Source organism: Drosophila ananassae, chromosome 3L (genome assembly GCF_017639315.1).
Source record: "Drosophila ananassae strain 14024-0371.13 chromosome 3L, ASM1763931v2, whole genome shotgun sequence".
Taxonomy (NCBI): domain Eukaryota; kingdom Metazoa; phylum Arthropoda; class Insecta; order Diptera; family Drosophilidae; genus Drosophila; species Drosophila ananassae.
Window position 1 is genome coordinate 23,402,839 of NC_057929.1, and position 25,159 is coordinate 23,427,997.

Genomic DNA, 25,159 nt, shown 5'->3' on the forward strand with positions numbered 1-25,159 from the left:
ATTGGTGACAATTTAGAGATGCCTCTATAATTTGCAGCATCGGATTTTTTTCCCCTTTTTAATGCAGCGGAATAATGAAAGATTCCTTCCACATAAGGAGAAAGATCGATGTTTCCAGCGATAGATTAAAAAGTTTAACGAACTGTTTGCACAGAGCATCGGCGCAGTTCTTCAGAAAACAGCCTGGTACTCCATCAGGGCCTGGCGAATACACGGGCTTGAACTTAAGAAGATCCGATAACACACCACTTTGATCAGATTGGATATTATAAGTGTAAGGCTGAGCTGAACTGCTGCTAGGTGAATATGTAGTTTGAAATAACTGTGCAAAGAGATCGGCCATTGCCTGATCAGTGTTCGCATAAGAGTTCTCAAACGTAAGCAATGGGGGAAAAGATACATGTTTACGCTTAGTGTTTACAAAGTTATAAAACTGCTTCGGATCCTGAGTAAACTTAATCCGGCAGCGGCGAATATAATTCGCAACGGCACGCAAACGTCGAAAAAGATGTTCAAAGTGTAATACAATTTTTGTAATGCGATGTTTATATCTTGGCATTCCAGTACATCAAACCAATCAAATTCAGAAATTAACTTATTTAATTTCATAAAGTCAGCCTTACGAAAGAAACGAACTTTATGAGATTCAGGTGTAGACTTGAGGTCAATCAAGCAATTGTTTTTGATTGAATCCTCAAGAGTGGGTTGATATGGATCCTCAGGGTTAGAAAGGGGCAAAGTTCAGGAAAGAGTAATTGCATCAGGATCAGAAACGAAGCATAAGTCCAACAGCCGACCTAAAGAATTTCTAACGTGGTTGATTTGCCCGAGTGACATGTCGAACATGCCCGCAGGGAAGTCGTGGTGGGAGTTTGACCACATAAGTTCAGGGATAATAAAGTCACCAAGAGCTATCAGCTGGTCACCATCAGACAGGCGATCGAAAACCAAAGGAATATCGGACAAATGTTGCCAGTATGTTGGCGGTTCGGACGAAGGTGGTATGTACGAACAGGTAACATACAAAGATTGACCGGACAAAGTGATTTTCATGCAAATAAATTCAATGTCACCAAACTCTTGTGATTTTACCTCTTCAGAAGCGAATTTGGGGTCTATAGAAATTAACACTCCTCCTCCCCTTCGCAGAGTTCTATCACATCTAAAAGTGGTGCACCTACTAGGAAAAACTTCGGAGCTTAAGATCTCCGGCTTTAACCAAGTTTCTGTAAATATTATATGTGAGATGCAAAGAAAGAACTATCAGTTCGGGAAGTTTACTACGTAACCCTCTAGCATTCTGATAGGTAAGTGTTAGTGAAGACATTAGTTTTTTGAAACTGAGGAAGATGAGGTGGAAGGTTGGTTAGTGGCCGTAACATGTGGGAGTTTTACACACACAGGTTTGGTTATTTTTTTTTCATCGTACTTGGCTGATGTTCTTGGACGAAAATGTTCTCTGGCCAAAAAAAAAGCTGGCGGAACAAATCGTCTTGAACATCTGCAAGGGCACACGTATTTTGAAAGATGACGTGTGCCTGGTGTATGAATATTTAAATTTTGTAATGTCCACCACTTTTATGTCGACTTTTGTTTTGGCTTTGATGTAAGCCGAGATATCAATCTCCGAAGCGTCAGGGGCAAGCCGGGAAACAAAAATGTGTTTCGATGGTGGGATCACCTGCAACGGTTTTGGTAAAACCCTTGGCAAAGGCCTTTCCCTTAAAAGACATGATTTATAAATCAGTCGAAGAATACAATAGATCCGTTCACTTATCCGGGAAAGTATAACACAAAAAATTTACATTATAAACAATATCTGGAAAACAAATTTCAGATAAATTAGGCGAAAGGAAAAGTTCTATGGGAGCTATAGAAATTTATATTCCCATATTGGATTGCAGTATTTATTAACGCGTGATTTTAGAGACTATATAAGATAAACCTATAATACCCAAGTATATCAAGTTTGTGTCAAAATTTTGATACACCCTCTAAATAGGTTTGTAGTTATAAATTAGACATTGGTCACATGGAACGCAAGGCACGTGTGCTTAGTAAGCATGCGGGTGATAAAAAACACCAAAATATCTTGCAGCCAATAATAATTTTTTTATAAAAAATATTAATTAGTTATTTAATGGACTGCATATTTGAATAGCAAATTGAACGCAGATGTGTTCATGAAGAAGCCGCCGAATTTTATTTATAAGCAGAACTCACACAAAGACCTTAAACTCAATAACACACTTTATGGATTTCAATGGTCTCGACAAATATGGAATATGGACACACAATCCTAAAAAAAATACTGGGTTCAAAAAAATTATCAACAACCGCACGGGCACAGCTACGTTATAGTTTATGTAGACGACCTTATTATTATCAAATGGACTTATCACTGTGGACGGAAGTCCACGAGGTGACGACCTGCATGCCTAGGCGTGCGCGAGGAAACTCTATATATAGCCGAAGAATTAAAAATTTTCTGTAGGCAACCGATCTAAATGAATGATATACCAATCGAAAGGTACAAGATAAGGCAAAAAATATCAACCATTTTCGACATTCGAGATTAACAACAACTGACCTCCTTGAAGATACACCGGGATAACCTTAGCTATTTTTGGTATGCAAGGTTGTCGTCCTGCAGCAATACGATTGGATACCAGGTTTCATAGATGATGCACAATTTTGGTTTGGCAAATGTGATAAAGGAATGGGTAGAAAGTTTATCACATTTGAAAGGCGCATCGCCACGGTTTATTGTATTCAGTATGCTTTGATTCTCGTTATTAATAAATGTTTGTTGTATAAAATACAAGGCGCATTCATATATTCATACAATCAGTTGAAACCGTTTTGGCGCGACGCATTTAGTTTCAGATGTGCTGTATGTCTGAAAATTTTAAGTGCAGACTTCTAGTTCACATATGGCCCAGAAACTCTCTTTACAATGGTCTGTTAAGCTTAGTTAGGACCAATTAATGCCTTCATTGTTTTACCTTTCTAATTCTAAACGTCAAAAACGTCCAAATATTTATCACATTCTTTAAAAGATACACTATCTATGTATGTTGCCACGGAAACCTTTCAGCAGAAACTTTCATAGGGTGGAGACCATGGGTTCCTTTTTAAATACATGTCCAACATACAACGTACCCAAATTTCATTCATTTTCCTCCATTCCTTCTGATAAAAAAAATCGTCATAATGCATTTCAATACAATGGTTACAGTGGTGATAACACTTAACAGAGTATAATTTACTATTATAATATACCTCATCTCCAGGATCATAATACTGCTCCAAATAAGGATGTGCGAGTGCTTCTTCTACTGGAATTCTTTTGTGCGGGTTGAACGTTAACATTTTTCCCAGCAAATCTAAGGCCAGTGCATCAGCATTTGGAAAAAGCCTGGACCATGGTACATTAGGCTTAAATGGTAATGATTCTAAATAATTGCGCGCCTAGAAGAAAAAATTAATCATGGTTAACTAATGGAACTCAATTAACTTGCCTTTTCATTTATAATGCATTCCAAATCTTCGCGCGATGGAGAACCCAACACGCCAAGAATGTGGTTAAGTTGATCCAGGTAATGTTTTCCAGGAAATATTGGTCGATTACTTAGCATTTCGGCTAAAATGCATCCAACAGACCAAATATCAATGGACTTAGTGTATCCTTTTGAGTTAAGCATAATTTCAGGAGCCCGATACCATCGAGTGGCCACGTATTCGGTTAAAAATCCTGTGTGGTCGTGTTCAGGATCTGCAATTCGGGCCAATCCAAAGTCGCAAATCTAATGGAAAGAATACATAAAAAAATTAATTATACAATTGCAGAACTTAAAATTTTAGAAAAACAATTTTAGAAAAAGGGATAAAAGGAAAATAGTGTGAGGAGATAAGATCTCCCACACGCCAAGAAAGATGGCAAGAGGCGCAACAGCGGGGGGACAGACAAGCTAGCACGTCTGCGCGCACGGAAGAAGGAAAAAGAGGAATCACCGTGGAACGTAACGGTCCCGGGCGGGACAACGCGGCCGCGCTCGAATGTCATAGAAGAGAGCGGGGACGGCGGGGAACGAAGCGGCCGGCGACTGCGCAGCTGTGTTTAGAAAATGCACAAAACACAGAAATGCATTTGGAATGACCAGGGGGGGATCGCGGGGTATCTGGACAAAGTCCGGTGACCTGCATTTTAACAATATGAATCGGAGGCCCAAGCCACAGTGGTTGCGCCCATAGGCCAAAAATAAAAAAAGCCATAACAACAAAAATGGAGGAAAAGTAAACAAATCGCTTCTAAATTGTCCAAACTTCTTTGTGGCATACTTGGTTTGTCTGGAAAATTAACCGTTCTTTCTAAAAATGGAATTGAAGTTGAGTGCAGGTGTTCATTTTCACAGTGCAGCTTGCGAATTTTTCAGAACAAAACTGAACTTTGAAGTGGTCAGATCATTTATTACGTATCCAAATTTAAAATATTTGTAATGAATTTTAAAGTTGAAGCTATTTTCTAAAATTTGAAATATTATAAAAAATTTTACTTGTTAAACTGTTTTAGTTATATTAATTTGAAAAAATACATGTTGTTTTTCTATATTTTGAACGTCTTTTTCATGTTTAGCTAAAATTTTAGTTGCGATGCCACAAAATGCCACGAAATGCCATTAAGTTGTATACCAATGTGTTCGCCTGGCTCTTAAGGTAATAAATGTGTAAATTTTTCGTGTAATCGTGAAAATTCTAACACCCTCTTAACTTTTTGAGGGTCAGTTTTGCACTACAAAAATTTGTTATCCTCGTGTGATTGTTGTTCTGTTGCTTTGTCTTCGTCTTTTGAGTTTGTTTTTATTAATAGTTTTGATTTAATTTTTGTTTATTCCATTGCTTTAAACTTTAATAAGTTCTTCTTATAAGTGTGTATTCTCACGTTTATATGTTTTTAATGCATGGTGTAGCGAAGAGGGTAATGCCATTGGAGGCGAACAAAATTGATTGAAGGTATAGAAGAAAATATTATTAAAAACGGCTATATTGTTGACAAGATTGATGTATCAAATCAATTTGATACGTTTGCAGACGGATTGTAATGTTTTGGGTAAATTACAAACGCATGAAATCGTAAATTCTCCAATATCAATCTGATTGGTTGAATGAAAGATGCGACCAATCAACATTGAAAAATCCTGACCGTGGATGACCCAAAGCAGATTTTAAAGAAGCGTCTAAAAATTGCTGATCTGTCAAAAACCGAAGAATCTATTGCTACTATATTACGCTCATGCAATTCATCTCAACAGAATTTAATCTTGTTGAAGTCATATCACTCTTTCTTGATACAAATATGAGTAAACATCAATATTTGCTTATTATACCCTTGCAGAGGGTATTATAATTTTGGTCAAAAGTGTGCAACGCAGTGAAGGAGACATCTCCGACCCTATGAAGTATATATATTCTTGATCAGTCTGTCTGTTTCTACGCAAACTAGTCTCTCAGTTTTAGAGCTATCGAGTTGAAACTTTGCACACATCCTACTTTCTTTTGCAGGCAGTATATAAGTCGGAACGGCCGGGATCAGTCGACTATATCCTATAGCTGCCATATAACTGATTGATCGGAGATGCCATAACTTTGGGGTTTTTTAAGTTAGAGGGTTGGGACTTTCCAGACATGTTATATTTGACCAAAATATCTTATGTACAAAATTTCATAAGGATCGGCCGACTATATCCTATAGCTGTTATAGAACGATCGAAATTGGCATAACTTTGGTGTTTTTTAAGTTAGAAAGATGGGATTTGGTACAGATTCTATTTTGGGAAAAACAATCTGATCTCCCAATTTTCATAAGGATCGGCCGACTATATACGATCCGCTATATATCTAATAATATAAGATGCGTGGCGCCACCTAGCGGACTGCGACTGAACTGCAAAGGTATATCAACTTCGGTTCCGCCCGAAGTTAGCTTTCCTTTCTTGTTCGTAGTTTTGTTATTGGTAAAATATCTTTCATAAGAAATTTTTAATACCAAGTTACGTAAAATTTCTGGCAGGGATTACGGATGGGGATTATTTAGGGATTACAATTTAACCAACGTTTGTATTAAAATGTCAAATATTTAATTTAGTATTGGAAAAAAAAAAAATTTAAGGGGGCATGCGCAGTTGGAGCGCCTAAAAATAGACATTTTTCCCGAATATTTTTCTCGTAAACTATTGAATTTTTTTGTTAATATCGCTTTATTATGTGAAAGTACATCATTTTAACTTAAATTTGAAAAAAAAGTTAAAAATATTGAACAGTTTCAAAGATATGCCCCATTGAAGTGAGGTCCGTCTGAAAAACACGGGTCGCGGTGACCAAGACCAAGACTGTGGAAATCTGGATCGTCGGAAACAAAAAATGAAACGGATTTACATTTATTGAAAGTTTATCTAGTACTTAATCGATGGATATTAAAAAAAAAAGAATATTCGACAAAATGGCGACCTATCAAAATTGAACAATCGTTTTTCGTTAAAAAAAGCGGTAGTTTTTCAGCTGTAAAAAAAAAAGTTGTGCATAAAAAAATCAATCCTTCGATTAAGTACTATATTAATATGTATTAAAAAAGCATGCTAAATTTCAAGACAATCGGGTCACAAGTTTTCGAGTTAGAGTGGTCACCGACTTCAAAAACGTAGTTTTGAGAAAAACGTGTTTAGAGTTTCAATTCACTATTACATAAACCGGACGCCCTACCTTTAAACATGTGTATCTCAATGAATTTTCACCGGATCATTTTAAAATTTTGTGAACACATTTCTAAATATATACACTTTAAGAAAATGAAAAAAAAAAATTCGATTTTTTGAAAGTTACAAGTGCGCATGCCCCTTAATGAAAAGTCGCTCCATCCGTTTGTGTGGAAGCTATAAGATACGATTTTTTTACAGTGTGTTTAGAATATTTTTATATGTTTTTGGACAAAATTTCGTTGCGATATCACTAGAAATATTTTTGGCCGCGGCTCCATACAAGCCCAACCACTGTGCAAGCGGGGCACAAGGAGGGGGCAACTAAGGGAACCCGCCTATATAGATAGATATAATAGAAATGCGGCAGAAATGGGAGAAAATTAAACGGCGAGAACAGAGGAGCGAAGGATTAACGGCAGGAAGCGAGATTTTCAAGGATTAACGGGCGCCTCAGGCACTACATAAGGAGGGCCCCTGGAGCAAATCGGGACCGAGTCTTCTAGGGAAGCTGGAAGAATTGAGTGAAAGACCCCCAGTGTACCCACTGACAGTGTAGTCTGACATTCAAGCGGGAAAGTTTCCTTGGAGGAATTAGGAGTCTAGGCTGAAGGACCCCCCGTGGGTAAGTCCGACAGTCTCAAGTGCGGGATTTAAAGGACACGACAGGTATCCTGGTGTCATTGCGATAGCAATCCATGGTGTCATTCGATTCCTGACCATTAAGACCAGGTGTGATCCTGTAAAGCGAGGGGTAGCCAGCTCGGGAACTCAAGCCCAACAGTGAAACCAAACAGGAACACCCCTGTAAAGTCAATAGAATCCTGATCCAGGCGCTGGGGCGTATGCACAGCAAATCATCTGGAGTTAAAGGAGACTGCCATAGATCCACGCAGGTTTTTTGAGGCGAGTGGCAAACGCAACCGGGGGCGTGTCCTGCGGGGTTGGTAGGCCCTTCGTGCCCTGATCTGGCCACCAGGCACCGAGAAGCGCATCCTGCCCGGCGTATGCCTGGGAGGTGAGTCTATCGGTCTGCTAACACGGATTAGGTGCCGGCCACGGCGAAAGGGCATTGAGCCAAGGATACCGAAGGTCCACGGCGCCCTCAAAGGAGTAGCAGCATCAGCTGGGCGCAAGGAAGGGCGTGTGTATTGGCACCAACCCGGAACGGTGATCGGGGATCGACGGGAGGACGAGCTGAGCCAAGCAGCCGGTGAGATTCACCCTTTTGTAACTTTATCGAAATATGGGGGATATTTATAAAACGAAGCACCTTATTTCTGGGCTCGGGCAATCACGTCGAATATATAAATTCGGTGGAACGATCCCCCAAACTCTGTGAACTAGCCTCGGCATTTGTTGCGAGCAAAAGTTAGCAAACACAGTTCGTTACAATTGCCTACATTTGTTAATAAAATGACACTTTGGTATGTGGAAGTTGCATCACCATAGGGTTAGAGGAAAGTTTGATGAGAGAAGGTCGTAGGTCAACTATGGAAAAAGTCTGTCGCGATATTAGGTCGATAAAAACGGTGGTAAAATTTTGTCAAGTCAAAGTAAGTCGCTGGGTAAAAATCTGTTTAAAGTTTAATTAGGTGGAACTTTTTGATAAATTAACTAAACAAAGGTATCTTAGAATATGATAAAGGGTTACGTGGGTTTCGCGGTATCAAAAAGTCGAAAATTTTATTTTTTTTTTTGAATTCTATAACATCTCTAGAATATTGACCTACATTTTCAAGTTAAATGGTCAAGGTAAAAATGTGGACGCTCGACGTCAGGTGTAGGCAGAGCGCAAACCTTAAAACGAGTTTTTCTCAAAACTATTTTTTCAAAGTCGGTTGTCAATAATATAATATAATATTTAAATAATATTTAAGGAAAAACATGTAAATGACTATTCAGAAAAAAAATTTCACAGATCACAAAAAATAATAAGCAAATAATAAGATATTTTCGGCCCAAAAGAATAAATTTATACAAAAAGTATTTGAGAAACAAGAAAGGAAACCTAACTTCAGGCGGAGCCGAAGTGTATATACCCTTGCAGTTAAGGTTGTGCCATTTCTGATCGTTCAGATATATGGTGGCTATAGGATATAGTCGGTCGTTCCTTATGAAATTTGGCAGAACAGATTTGATTGCCCAAAATGGAATCCGTTCCATCTTTCTAACTTAACAAACAACAAAGTTATGCCAATTCCGATCGTTCTATGACAGCTATAGGATATAGTCGGCCGATCCGTATGAAAGTTTGTACATAAGATATTTTGGTCAAATACATCACGTTTGAAAAGTCCCAACCATCCAAAATAAAAACACCAAAGTTATGGCATTTCTGATCAATCAGTTATATGGCAGCTAAAGGATATAGTCGACCGATCCCGGCCTTTCCGACTTATATACTGCCTGTAAACAAAAGAAGGATGTGTGCAAGGTTTCAACTCGATAACTCTAAAACTGAGAGACTAGTTTGCGTAGAAACAGACAGACGGACATGCTCATATCGACTAAAGAGGTGATCCTGATCAAGACTATATATACTTTATAAAGTCAGAGATGTCTCGTTCACTGCGTTGCACATTTTTTACCAAAATTATAATACCCTATGCAAGGGTATAAAAAGTAGGAGTGTAGGAAAAGTTATTTGACAAAAATAAATAAATTCTTAAGATAAATACAAAAACAACAAGAAAGGAAAGCTAACTTCGGGCGGAGCCGAAGTTTATATACCCTTGCAGTTGTGCCATTTCCGATCAGTTATATGGCGGCTTTTGGATATAGTTGGCCGATCCCTATGAAATTTGGCAAATCAGATTATTTTGTAATGATTTTTGTCCAAAATGGAATCTGTACCAAGTCCCATCTTAATAAGCACCAAAGTTATGCCAATTCCGATCGCTCTATGACAGGATATATCTCTATAGGATATACTCGGCAAATCCCTATGAAATTTTGCACAAAAGATATTTTGTTCAAATATAACATGTGTGGAAAGTCCCAACCCTCCAACTTAAAAAAAAAAAAAAGTTATGGCATTTATTATCAATCAGTTATATGGCAGCTATAGGATATTGTCGGCCGATCCCGGCCTTTCCGCCATATATTTTGCCTGCAAACAAAAAAAGGATGTGTGCAAAGTTTCAAGTCCATTGCTTTAAAACTGAGGGACTAGCGCTTGCGTAGAAACAGACAGACAGACGGACATGTTTATCGACTCAGGAGGTGATACTGATCAAGAATATATAGGGTCGGCGATGTCTCCTTCACTGCGATGCACACTTTAGACCAAAATTATAATACCCTCTGCAAGGGTATAAAAATAAGACCTTAATTTTTTTTTTTAATTTAATCTCTTAAATCGCTGGAACTATTGAAAAAACTCTTGTCTTCCTCTAAAACTCATGTCTTGCTACAAGGGTTACAACTTTTGGGGAACAATTTCTAAAAAGTCCTTGTTAACTTCTAAGAGCTTACTTAATGGGATCGGAGATGATTCCTTCTCCCTTTTACATATATTCACACGAGTACAAACACCCTACTGTACCTGGTAAAAATTAAGTTTTGGTTTCGAGTACTGAGTATTGTGAATACGGCTAAAATATATATTGTTTGAAAAAGTACGTACTTTTAAATCGCAAGTCTTATTTAGTAAAAGATTGCTAGGCTTCAAGTCCCGATGCAATACGTTTGCCGAGTGTATATACTTTAATCCGCGTAATATCTGGTATAGGAAGTAGCAGATGTGATCATTGCTTAGCCTCTGAAATTATAAACAATATAATTAGTTGTAAATATCTTATCAATGAGTTTAGTTTGAGAAATAATTTAGAAATTGAACTTAAATTTTATATTTATATTTTTTAACTTTTTAACTAAGATGATTGTTCCAGCATTGAACACGATAAGAGTTCCAAACATAGAATGTAGGAGATCGGACCCATGTGAATAAGTGATTAACAGCATGGTTTGAAAGACGATCTCCTGCAGTCTAACCAAATATTTATGTGGTGCACTTGAAGCACTTAAGAAAGGGTCACATAGCATGTCAGAGAGCAGTCCGTTGATAAGTAGTTTTAAATAGATTTAAGATTTTCATGTATGTTTCTTGTAAGAGAATTGTAAGAAATAAAAACAGTTTTAAAAAGGAACTCATTGGAGTATCACGAATATTTACGGGGCTCCTCTTAACATTTGGTCCATCGAGACACCCTGACGTTTTCCCCCCTGTGGTAAGAGTCTCAGGTTTTAAAAAACAGGCACCTAGAAGTGGCTGTTGAAAAAATTAAAATTCTCAGCCCAGGGTAGCTAAAAAATAAGGCTGCGATCTGGGTAAAAAAGAGCTCAGTTTAAATATCGTAGTCCTCTGTTGTTTCCCCCCAAGAGGTAAGGAACACAGAGAATAAAATAATATAAATGCCAATGAGCATAATTAAATAGAAAGGAAAAACAACATAATTAAATAGAAAGGTGGATTAAAATATATATAAAAAATAAAATTTGTGTGTTGGCGTATCCGAGGCATACATCGGAAAAGTTAAAAAGTAATTGTGATTACTTGATTGTGGACAACCGAACTTACAAAAAAAAAAAATAAAATATATATATATATTAAAATATTTATAAAAAATAAAATTTGTGTGTTGGCGTATCCGAGGCCTACAACGGAAAAGTTAAAAAGTAATTGTGAATACTTACAATACAACCGAACTTAAAAAAAAAAACCTACAAAAATTAAATGAAAAAATATATATATTATATAAAAAATATAAATATAATTATTAAATCGGAAAACATAAAAAAAAAAAAAAAAACAACATCAGCATCAGTATCAGCATCAGCCGTGACTAGCAGAGGAAACATCAGTCACAGCAGCAGTGAACACCCCAAGCAGGAGCACATCAGGAGCAACATCAGCGGAAGCAACAGCACCAGTGACGCAGAAGCAACATCCGCAGCGACACCAAGTTTAACAGCAACATCAGCCAGCAACAGTGACAACATCCCAAGGAGAAGCAGCATCAACAGCGCAGCGACAAGGAAATCACCAAACCATCAGAAATTATATTCATCGGCAAGTTTGGTCTTTTAGTTTTATAACTTTCTAGTTTTATAACTTAAATATAATTAAAAAAAAAAAAAAAAACCAATATGTCTACAAAGGAAAAAATCGCGTTTATAGAAGACCAGGTGCGTCTCACCCGGCAAGTAGATGCGCTTCTCGCAAAAAATTCTTATTTAGAAGAGGATAGGGATTCACTTAAAAACATCGAGCTTAGAGCCTGTACGAACCATAATCATTTGGTTCAACTTGGTGCTGTAGAGCACGAATATTTTACAAAAAATCATTTCGATAGCATGCTATCAAAATTCAAGTCCGCTAAGGAAAATATTAAAAAAATTATTGGCCAGGATGAGCTATTTTCTAGGCTTGAGGGTGCCATAAAGAATCTCGAGGATTACCTCGAGCAAACTTATATAGAAATCCAGGAAAGGAAAGCTGAAACCTTTCCGATAAGAGTTAAAAAATTAAAAATGTTTCTCAGCAGAGTAGAAACTGTGTCCGATCTAATAAATATTGAAGGGCTTAATAATAAAGATATGCCCAAAATAAAAGAGCTCAGAGAAGATGTGGAAATACACATTGAGCTCATGAATAATAAAATCGAAGTGGGTCGATTAGAAAAGGTAGAAGGTAGTAATCCTAAAATGGACGAACTACCTACCCTAACAAAAATTGAGGTTCCCAGTTTCTTTGGAAACTCCAAAGATTGGGACCATTTTTATGAATTATTCAAGGAGCTTGTGCATTCAAGAATGGATTTAAGCCCCATCCTTAAAGCTAAGCTACCTTAAAAGTGCTCTAAAAGGGGAAGCACGAAATGTGGTCTCCCATTTATTGCTTGGCTCAGGCAATAATTATGATGCAGCCTGGGAGTTGCTCATAAAAAGGTATGAAAATAATAGAAAAATATTTTCAGACCAATTAAATCGCCTGATTGATCTTCCAAAAATAAATTTGGACTCATATAGGCATTTAAAAAATACAATTGATTCTATAAATGAATCAATTTATATGATGCGTCTCAAAGCAAATCTGACCGAAGAATCAGATTGCATTTTTGCGCATATTATTATAAAGAAATTTTATATTGAGGCTCTGCAACAATATGAGGGCCAAGTAAAAAAGTCAAATAACATTCAAAACTTGAAAGATGTCATAGAATTTTTAGATCAACGGCTTAGTTCGTTGACATCATTGGAAATGAGTTGCCAACTAGAAAAATAATAAATAATCACACAAATAACCAAGCATGCCCGATGTGCAAAATGCCCGGGCATCAATTAAGTTTTTGCTATAAATTTAAAGCATTAAGTCCTCAGGAAAAAACGAGAATGGTTAAAAAATTGAATTGGTGCTACAGATGTTTAAAGCACAGTTCAAACTCAAAATGTCCAAGCGAGCTAGTATGCTCGTATTGTCAAAAACTACACCATAGCATGTTACATTTTAAAAAAGAGAATGTAAATACATGCATGACCTCTGAACCAGCGTTGTTGGCCAAGGCGTATGTTCAGATTAAAGGTCAAGATGGTGAATTCGGGAAATTTAGAGCATTGATTGACAATGGGTCACAAAGTACTCTAATTTCTGAAGAAGCGGCACAAAAACTTAAGTTGCCAAAAATAAAAGCACACACTGAAATAAGTGGAGTGTCAGCAACAGGTGCCTGTGTTTCAAATCACAAATTAAAATTGACAATTAAAAATAACACAGTGTTACAAAAATGACAAAAGTGAATGAACTTTTGAAGTGACATAGTAGGAATTGTTTTATTGGGTCGAGTCTATTACAAAACCATTTTTGAAATATTTCTAACACCCTCAAAATCTTGATTTATGGTTAAAAAACCGTTTTTCGGGACTTGTTTGCGCTTAAAAATTCCTGGACGCGTTTTTTTCAACCGATTTAAAAATTTTTGGTGTTTTTTAATAGTGAAATGTTGTAGCTTTTGAAAAAAATATACATCTTCGATTTTGTTAAACAAAAAAAAACAAAATTTTTACACCTGAAACTGAAGTTTTCGACTTTTGTACGTGTTTTTCGGATTTTAATGCCAGTTTTTCGGTACAACTTACAAAAATTCTGTCATTTTTGACACATAGCAATGTTGTCTTATTAATTCTGAATAAAACGAGACAAATTTCATCAAAAAGTTATGAAAATTGGTGAAGTTATAACGCTTTTCCCAAAAAAAGTCAATTCAACCTTGTGTGCGCTCCGGAGTAACAATGTGTATAAGAATAGGAGTATATTGCTTCCTTCTGACAAAAATTCTGTCATTTATGCTACATATTAATTGTGTCTCATTAATACTGAATAAAACGAGACAAATTTCATTAAAAAATAATAAAAATTGTTGAAGTTATAACACTTATCCCAAAAAAAGTCAATAAAACCATACGAGCGCTATAAGAAGAAGAGCATATTCCAGTCTTCTACACACAGGTACTCCGGAGCGCACTCAAGGTTGAATTGACTTTTTTTGGGAAAAGCGTTATAACTTCACCAATTTTCATAACTTTTTGATGAAATTTGTCTCGTTTTATTCAGAATTAATAAGACAACATTGCTATGTGTCAAAAGTGACAGAATTTTTGTAAGTTGTACCGAAAAACTGGCATTAAAATCCGAAAAACACGTACAAAAGTCGAAAACTTCAGTTTCAGGTGTAAAAATATTGTTCTTTTGTTTAACAAAATCGAAGATGTATATTTTTTTCAAAAGCTACAACATTTCACTATTAAAAAACACCAAAAATTTTGAAATCGGTTGAAAAAAACGCGTTCTGGAATTTTTAAGCGTAAACAAGTCCCGAAAAACGGTTTTTTAACCATAAATCAAGATTTTGAGGGTGTTACAAATATTTCAAACATGGTTTTGTGATATACTCGACCCAATGAACAATTCCTACTATGTCACTTTAAAAGTTCAAAATCACTGTTACACTGTGTAATATTAAATATTCAAAAGAAATGAGCACAAACGCAATTGTTTTGCCAAAACTAATGAAATGTCTTCCCACAAATACAATTTTGATAAACAAGTCGGATTGGAAAGGATTCTATTTAGCGGATCCCAATTTCGACAAACCTGGTCGAATTGACCTGGTAATTGGTGCGGATTTATATCCACAAATTTTACTGCCGGAGATAACCAAAAAGGGTATGCTTCTTGGGCAAAAAACGATCTTTGGATGGACAGTGTCCGGATGCACGAAATCCAGGGGTAGTAAGTCATTTGTAGCAACCAGTATCGAGCTGAAACAAATGGATCGATATTGAGAGGTAGAAGAAGAGGATAACAATGACTTAGAAACAGAAACATGTGAAACGATTTTTAAAAAATGTACTAAAAAAGATCCGAATGGAAAATATATTGTTGCTATACCTTTTAAAGAAGATACAACATTAGGGGAGTCGAAAAATCAAGCAATGGCTCGTTTCATAAACTTAGAAAAGAGATTACAAAAAAATGAAAAACTTCGAATTGAATATGCAAAATTTATGAAAGAATATTTGGACTTAGGACATATGGTAGAAGTAAATGATGAAGGAAAATATTACCTTCCTCATCAAGCTGTTATCAGAGAATCCAGTCTCACAACAAAATTAAGAGTAGTTTTTGATGCTTCAGCCAAAACTAGTAATAAAAAAAGCCTAAATGATATTATGTGGGTTGGACCAAGAGTTCAAAAAGATATTTTCGATATAATTGTAAATTGGCGTAAGTGGGAATACGTGGTATCATCGGACATTGAGAAAATGTACCGACAAATTAAAATAAATCATAAAGATCAGAAATTTCAATATATATTGTGGAGGGATGACCCTAAAACAACAGTTAAAACCTACAAACTAACTACGATTACTTATGGTACCGCTTCCGCCCCATATTTAGCAACTAGAGTATTAGCAGATGTGGGTGAAAATTGTGAAAACAAAATGATTGGGGAAATAATAAAAAATGATTTTTATATGGATGACCTCATGACAGGAGCGAATTCAATAGAAGATGCCACAACCATAGTTGAATTAATCTCTAAAGAACTAGCGAATTCTGGGTTTAATTTGAGAAAGTGGGTTTCAAATAACGCAAAAATATTAGAAATGGTAGAAAGTTCGGGAGATAATAAAATAGTTAGCATCAGAGAAGATGAATTTGTAAAAACTTAGGGCTACAATGGGACCCTATTAAGGACGAGTTTAAATTTACAGTTTGTTGTTCTGAACCTAAAATGTTAACTAAAAGATTCGTCTTGTCCACACTATCAAAAATATTTGATCCATTAGGCTGGTTGGCACCGGTAACGATTGTGGCAAAAATCTTTATACAAAAATTGTGGACAGCAGGAATCAATTGGGATCAAGAGCTAGTGAATGAAGATCGTAAGGAATGGGAAGAATACAAATCAGGATTAGAGGCGTTGGGACAAATAAGAGTCCCTAGATGGATTAATTTTAAATCAGAATTATGTATTCAAATTCATGGCTTTGCAGACGCTTCAGAAAAAGCTTATGCGGCAGTAGTATATGCCAAGGTAGGATCGGAAGTAATCATAATCGCTAGCAAAAGTAAGGTGAATCCGATCAAAAATAGAAAAACAATTCCAAAATTAGAATTATGCGCAGCACATTTGCTCAGTAAGTTAATGATGCGCATAATGGAAGCCATGAAAAATTACAAAGTAGAGCTATATGCATGGAGTGATTCAACCATAACGCTAGCCTGGATTAAGAATGGGTTAAATAAGATAAAATTTATCAGGCGTAGAACAGATGAAATTCGGGAATTAAAAAATGCTGAATGGAATCATATAAGATCCGAGGATAATCCAGCAGACCTAGCATCAAGAGGAGTTAGCGCGGATCAATTGGTAAATTTCAATCTTTGGTGGAGAGGGCCCAAATAGTTGACTGATCCAAAAAGCCAATGGCCACAGTCGCCAATCATGGAGGAATCCTTAATATTAAATACACTAGTAAAAACCAAAGATGACGCGATTTACGAATTGATGCAAAAGTTCTCCTGCATACATAAATTAACACGAGTAATAGCTTACGTAATACGATTTTTAAGGATGAAAACAAGAACAAACTCTAACCCAAAGTTTTTAACAGCAAAAGAATTAAAAGAAGCTGAAATGATTATAAATAAAAAACAACAGGAGTTTCAATTTAACAACGAAATAAAATACCTAAGAACAGGTAAAGAAATTGAAATTAGCAGTAAAATAATAGGTCTTAACCCGTTTTTAGATATTAATGAAATACTTCGGGTAGGTGGAAGACTGCAAAACTCTAATGCCGCCTTTGAAGTTAAGCATCCTATAATTTTAGACAAAGGTAACATTTCGACCTTGATAATAAGGGATGCTCATAAAAATACGCTTCATGGAGGTATAAATTTAATGAGAAACTATGTTCAACGCAAATATTGGGTAATTGGGTTGAAAAATATAATAAAAAAGCAACTGCGATAATGTGTAAAATGTTCAAGGTATCGCAAAATCACCGTAGAACAAATAATGGGAAATCTGCCTGATTACAGGGTAAACATGTCGTATCCTTTCTTGAATACGGGAATCGATTATGCAGGGCCATACCTTATAAGATGCTCCAAAAACCGCGGTCAAAAAACATTTAAAGGATATATTGCGGTATTTGTTTGCATGGCCACAAAGGCTATCCACTTAGAAGTGGTTAGTGACTTAACGTCTGATGCCTTTCTAGCAGCATTTAAGCGGTTTCTTGCTAGAAGAGGAAAATGTGCCAACATATATTCAGACAATGGAACAAATTTTGTAGGAGCATCAAGAAAGTTAGATGAGGAATTGGAAAAGGCCATTAGGGAAAATAGTAAAATAGCATCGCAATTACAGAAGGAAAGGATCCAGTGGCACTTTATTCCCCCGGCAAGCCCCCATTTTGGAGGGATATGGGAAGCAGGAGTAAAATCAATGAAATACCATTTAAAACGAGTAATTGGGGACAATGTACTAACATATGAAGAAATGTCTACACTGCTTTGCCAGATAGAAGCAGTTTTAAATTCAAGACCCTTGTACTCATCCAGCGAAGATGTAGATGATAATGAGGTGCTAACTCCTGGTCATTTCTTAATTGGAAGACCGCTATTAGATGCAATCGAACCCAATGACGATATATGATATATGGAGATTCATCCAAAAAATAAAAAGAGACTTTTGGAATAAATGGAAGGATGATTATTTGAATACCTTGCAGCAAAGATATAAATGGAAAAGAAATTCTTCAAATATAAAAAAAGGTCAAGTAGTTATTTTAAAAGATGATAGTTGCCATCCAGCGAGGTGGCCTCTAGCAAAGGTTGAGGAAGTCCATAAAGGAAAGGACGAAAAAGTTCGAGTTGTTAAGCTTAGGGTGCAAGAGAACGTGGTAACCAGACCATTAAATAAAATATGTCCCCTAGCTGGTGTAAATGATCTAGATGACGCAGAAGAACGTCAAAGTAGATCCAACCCGCCCAAAGCGAGAAGTTCTAGATTTTCTAAGCTGGGAGTGATGCTGGCCTTAATAATGCTTTCATTATGCTGTCAGCTGACAAACGCAGTCCCGGCAATCAGAGATTCAAAATATGGTTTTGAAGAAATTCCCAAATCTTCGTCCATATATTTAGATCCGATGGGAGACATAGAAGTGGTTTCATCCTCATGGAATTTAGTGATATACTACGATATGGAAGCATATTTCGAGATGATCCATAAAGGGAAAAACATAATCACCAAGATGAGATTAGTCTGTGAAAAACTTCATGGGTTTGAGGATCAGTGCAACCTTATTTTAGAGAACACCCTCAAACAGATTTTGGAGTTGGAGGAAAATAATAAACTCTTCATGACTCATAATAAATCGAGGCAAAGGCGGGCACCGTTTGAATTTATAGGTTCTTTATACCATATTTTGTTTGGAATAATGGATGAAGATGATCGAGTTCAAATGGAAGAAAATATGAAAAATTTGTTGAACAATCAAGAAAGTTTAAAAGAGTTAAGCAAAAAACAAACTTCGTTAGTCGATTCTACTACCAATATTCTAAAGAAAACTACGGAAGAAGTCAATACACACTTCAGAAGTATGAACAAAAGAATAGAAAATATGATTGTAATACTGCAAGAGTCGTATTACGTATACAAAGAGTCTATTAAATTCTTTATGGTAACGAAGGAATTGAGTAGGCTGATCGATGAATGCGAAAAAATTCAAGCAGGAATCATAAGCCTGTTAATTGATATCAACCATGGAAGGCTTAATACCAACATTTTAAGTCCAAGTCAGCTTAAAAATGAAATAGCTAGAATTAAGGATGTCCTATCCGAAAATTTGATTCCTTCAGGGAAAAGATCAGGTACAGAATTAAAAGATGTGTACACTTTACTTACCGCAAGAGGGTTGTTCGTAGACAAAAAACTAATTATTATTGCGAAAATACCTCTGTTTGGTCGACATGCGTCTAAACTATATAGGGTTATTTCTATTCCAGTTAGAGCAGAGAATCAAACTATTCTAGCTCAAATTGACGCGGAATATTTAGTGTACAACTTTGAGATAGATTCATACCACTTAATGACGGAGTCTACAATTGCTAAATGCCAAAAGTGGCAAGCAAACAAAAGAGTTTGTGACGGCAGCTGGCCATGGAGCAATGGCAACGATAATAGTTGTCAGCTAGGACCCCTTAAACATAATAGACCTTCCAATTGCTTTTACAAACCAGTCTTATCGTCAAACTCATTTTGGGTGGAATTAGAAAAAAGAAGTAGTTGGTTATTTAAAGTTGAGGCAAACACTAAGTTAAGGCTCCAATGTGGCCACTCCAAAATCCAGATCACTGATTTGCCGGAGCAAGGCATATTAACAATCAGTTCAGAATGTACAGCTCGGACCGATGATAAAATTCTAATTGCTCAGCATATTATTGAAACGGAAAGTCAAGAAGCATTAGCTTCGGCTTATATAGGAGAAGTAAACGAGATTCCGAAAATAGCTTGGGACCCTCTAAAGCCTCCTGTTATGAACCATAGAAATAGCTCACCTGGCCAAACAAATAGAAGACTTGAAAGCACAAAATTTAGAATTAAAAAATATCAACTTTCATCATGTGTCAGGTCATAGCTCGTTAATTTTAATAATGATAATCATAACTGTACTGATTATATCCTATGTAAGAAAATTAAAGTCGAGAAGACAATTGATGGCTATAGCATTGCCAACCCCAATGCCGAATGTTTAAAAAAAAAATGTTTATTTTATATGATTATTGTATAATGTAATGGTTTTATACATATGATTAAGTGATCAATCAAATAAAAAAGAAAAAGCTATATCTAAAGAAAAAATTAAAATTTATATAATATTACAGTCCACTAAAATATCGAATGAAAAAAGTTTTCAAGATGTCCACTAAAATCAAAAAATTAAAAATATATATAATATTACAGTCTACTAAGAAATCGAACAGAAATAATAATTAATTTAAAAATGTAAACATAAGTCAAGCACTTTTGTGGCCCCTTGCAGGATGTTCAAACATTAAGTTGAACATGGGAGCTAATAAAATAACTTAAACAATGTTAAACTATTTAAAAATATGTAATAGAATGATATAATTAACAACATATTGTTATCGAATACTAAAGGAAAGAAATTTATAAAAACAAAAGTATAAATGTACAGTCCGATATCAAGTGTTATCAAAGGACAATGTAATGAATCTAAAATATATAAAATGTACACCTTTTTTGTGGCCCTTTGCAGAATTTTCAAGCATTGAACACGATAAGAATTCCAAACATAGAATGTAGGAGATCGGACCCATGTGAATAAGTGATTAACAGCATGGTTTGAAAGACGATCTCCTGCAGTCTAACCAAATATTTATGTGGTGCACTTGAAGCACTTAAGAAAGGGTCACATAGCATGTCAGCGAGCAGTCCGTTGATAAGTAGTTTTAAATAGATTTAAGATTTTCATGTATGTTTCTTGTAAGAGAATTGTAAGAAATAAAAACAGTTTTAAAAAGGAACTCATTGGAGTATCACGAATATTTACGGGCTCCTCTTAACAATGATTGTTTCAAATTTAAAGTATGTATCTTCGAAATTTTTTTTTTGAATCTCAAATATATTGTCGACTTTAAGGGAAAGAATTTGATGTGCACTTTTTAGTTTGGCTCAATTTCCTCAAAATGAACGGTACAGTTTTCGTAGGTAAGCAAGTGTGTACTCTTCCTTCTCGTTGTACCGATTTTAAAAATATGCGCCGGAAAACGTGATATTATAGAAATAAGTATATGAGAAAATTAAGGCTATTATGCTATAGGCTTAGAAGTGGTCTGAAGTTACTTCAAACTAATTTGTCTTAAGCTCATCGACGCAACCAGCACCCGTTAACATGTCGTCGACGTAAAAGTCAGACCCAATAACTTTAGCAGCTCTAGGGAATATATTTTTCGCAGATTCTTGAAACACCATTTGGCCAGAAATGAGGCTGTCGACGGTGATCATTTAGACATTTTTTTACAGGACGCATCAAAAACTCCGCGAAGTTTGGTCGATGAGCTTTTAGGCTGTAAGACCCACAGGAGGGGTATAACGTACTGGAGTAGCAAGAACATTACTGCTTGCATGGGAATGACAGATGGTTTCGAGGACATTCCTCGCGGTACCCTACTTGGAACCGACGAAGCTCTTGTGTTGCCGCCTCTTATGTGCCTAACACCCTTTCTTATTCCTACACAACATTACCTACGCACCCCCCATTGCAGATCGAAACGGACCTACGTCCGGGCGGCACTATTTTCTATGCAGATCGTGGGAATTTTATGGAAGCCAATTTTTTAAACAAAACTAATAAGGAATCGGGCTCTCAAAACAAAAAAAAAATTCCCAACATAAAGCCGAAGACATCGTCCAGTGAAAGGTCAACTGCTAGAAACTACAGTGAAAATAGAGATTGAGCTCGCCGGTCGACCAAAACAGCAAAGCCAGGACCAAAAGAGCTTAGCACTAAATTCCGGCCTCCAGGAGCGCTAAACAAAAGCATGCCTTCAAAAGCTAGTAACTGAAGAAGGTGGAGTGGGGAAGACTTTTCCGACTATATGATTCCAGGTACTTATCGTTTGACGACAAAGTTTATTTAAATTGAACTTGATATTGTTTTTGTTAAAGCGATAAAAAAGCTAGCGTTACAATGATTGAAGGCATGAATAAAAGTTCCACACTATTTAAAACTAAAAAAAAATAAAAGGGTGTGTCAAGCCTACGCAAGACAGAAGTGAAACTTCTAGTATTCCTCTCTCTCTATTTTCATTTCATCATCTCTATTTTCTCTCTTAGGTTAGTTTGAAAATTAGAGGTTAAATAATTCAACGACGAAGCATGAATTTGCTTTTTCTAATATTTTCTTATAGATGAATGACGTTCGATTAATGTATAGTTCCAAAAATTTTCAATTTATTCACAAGTATACAATATTACATAAATAACAATATTACAATTAACAAGAAAGGAAAGCTAACTTCGGGCGGAGCCGAAGTTGATATACCCTTGCAGTTGAGTCGCAGTCCGCTAGGTGGCGCCACGCATCTTATATTATTAGATATATAGCGGATCGTATATAGTCGGCCGATCCTTATGAAATTTGGCATATCGAATTATTTTGCCAAAAGAGGAATCCATTGAAACTCCCATGCTTCTAACTTGAAAAACAACGTAGTTATAGCATTTCCGATCAATCAGTTATATGACAGCTATAGGATATAGTCGGCCGATCCTTTTGAAATTCGACAAATCAGATTGTTTTTCCCAAAATAGAATCTGTACCAAATCCCATCTTTCTAACTTAAAAAACAACAAAGTTATGCCAATTTCGATCGTTCTATGACAGCTATAGGATATAGTCGGCCGATCCTTATGAAATTTTGTACACAAGATATTTTGGTCAAATATAACATGTGTGGAAAGTCCCAACCCTCTAACTTAAAAAACAACAAAGTTATGGCATTTCCGATCAATCAGTTATATGGCAGCTATAGGATATAGTCGACCGATCCCGGCTGTTCCGACTTATATACTGCCTGCAAAGGAAAGAAGGGTGTGTGCAAAGTTTCAACTCGATAGCTTTAAAACTGAGAGACTAGTTTGCGTAGAAACAGACAGACGGACAGACGGACATGCTCATATCGACTCAGGAGGTGATCCTGATCAAGAATATATATACTTTATAGGGTCGGAGATGTCTCCTTCACTGCGTTGCACACTTTTGACCAAAATTATAATACCCTCTGCAAGGGTATAAAAATTACAAAGAAATTACAATGACAATTTACCAAACATGTGCCATTTTCATTGTCAATTTCATGAATATCATTTCCTAATGTCGTGATAATTGGGTTATGGTAACTAAAGTGCGAGATATATACGTGAGCACTTAAATCCTTAATGAATCGTGCAAAAACTGCATCGATTGTTGTCCCGTGTCTAGTCGTGCTAGTGTGCCTATCATTAACAATATCCAAATTGAGTGTGTTTTTGAAAAAGTTCAATAACGCAGTTCGCTGGTGTCTGAGAGAGAGGAAAGAAGAGAAGAGAGACAACGTTCGTGAGCGGCTCTCCCACCTCAACAAGCGCATATGGTGAGAGAGGGACAATGAACGGTGAGGGGGGTGGGGTACTCGCATTTTCGTGTCGATCCTGACTCGGTTTTACTCCGTCCCCGAAAATCCATTACGCGCCTAAAGAAGTTTCACTTCAAAAAAATAAATATTTTGGTTGCACACCATTCCACAGATGGCGCCACAAATTACACTTCATATGTCGATGGAGCACATAATGTTAAGAAGTTATTTACAGTTAGGATTTACAAAAAAAAAATTTTTTTTGTTAATTTTTCATTTTTATATATTTATATCAGCGTATACACACAAAAAATTTCAAGTCGATCCGACAAATATTTTCGAATTAAATGTAAGTTGAACAAAAAAATTAACTTCATGTAAAAAGCTTCTTATTTTTTAAACAATTAAAGAGCGCAATCGGCACAAAAGGTTGCGAACGGTACATTCCAACGGTATAAAATGTAAAAACAAATATATAACAATAATCAATATTTTCGAAATTTTCACTTTTTTTTAACAATTTGAAGAAAACAATGCATAAAGAGTGGGAAAAAAGGTTGCGGACGGTACATTTCTACGGCATAAAATGTAAAAAAAAAATATGACAATATTTTCAAAATTTTCATTTTTGTTTCTGAAACAATTTGAAGAAAACAGTGCATAAAGAACGGTAAAAAAAAAAAGAAGTTTAGTTTGTCTTCAGCATGAAAATTGGACGTAAAAACACACAGCTGCGAAAAAAATAGCACCACCACCAGATAAAAGTTTTCAATAGTCACCATAATCATATTTTTAGCTTTAGGAAAACGTTTTATATGTTTTTCAAAAGTGAAGACCCTAAAGAAAGTAAAAATGAACAAAACTTCAATTTTTTTAAATGTTCCTACACAGTGTAACAGTGATTCTGAACTTTTGAAGTGACATAGTAGGAATTGTTTATTGGGTCGAGTATATCACAAAACCATGTTTGAAATATTTGTAACACCCTTAAAATCTTGATTAATGGTTAAAAAACCGTTTTTCGGGACTTTTTTACGCTTAAAAATTCCTGAACTTGTTTTTTTCAACCGAATTCAAAATGTTCGGTGTTTTTCAATAGTTAAATGTTGTAGCTTTTGAAATATATATCTTCGATTTTGTTAAACAAAAAGAACAAAATTTTTACACCTGAAACTGAAGTTTTCGACTTTTATTCGTGTTTTTCGGATTTTGATGCCAGTTTTTCGGTACAACTTACAAAAATTCTGTCATTTTTGCCACATATCAAAATTTCACCAAAAAATTATGAAAATTGTTGAAGTTATAACGCTTTTCCCAAAAAAAAGTCTATTCAACCTTGCGTGCGCTCCGGAGTAACAGTGTGTATAAGAAAGGAATATGCTCTTCTTCTTATAGTGCTCGCATGGTTTTATTGACTTTTTTTTGGGAAAAGCGTTATAACTTCAACAATTTTTATTATTTTTTAATTAAATTTGTCTTGTTTTATTCAGTATTAATAAGACAATATTAATATGTGGCATAAGTGACAGAATTTTTGTCAGAAGAAAGCAATATACTCTTATTCTTATACACATTGTTATGTATTTATGTAAAAACACTTTTTTTTTTCAAAAATTTTTTTTTTCATCAATATAGTTTCGATCTACGGCTATACACTCAGTCCAGCGCTTCTCCAACCTTTCTATGCCAT

The 25,159-nt window shown here is 35.7% G+C and overlaps 1 protein-coding gene across 3 annotated transcripts in view; it reads right to left on the bottom strand.

Moving 5' to 3' along the window:
* The window catches only part of LOC6496775 (mitogen-activated protein kinase ERK-A), a 68,806-nt gene that overhangs the window by 25,825 nt on the left and 17,822 nt on the right, over positions 1-25,159 (bottom strand). For all 3 annotated transcript variants that reach the window (XM_014904707.3, XM_032455701.2, XR_006507233.1), the window contains exons 5-7: positions 10,381-10,515; positions 3,522-3,806; positions 3,283-3,471 (exon numbers count right to left, since the gene is read on the bottom strand). In XM_014904707.3, the coding sequence (XP_014760193.1) occupies positions 3,283-3,471; positions 3,522-3,806; positions 10,381-10,515 (609 nt within the window). The remainder of the gene's footprint in view (positions 1-3,282; positions 3,472-3,521; positions 3,807-10,380; positions 10,516-25,159) is intronic.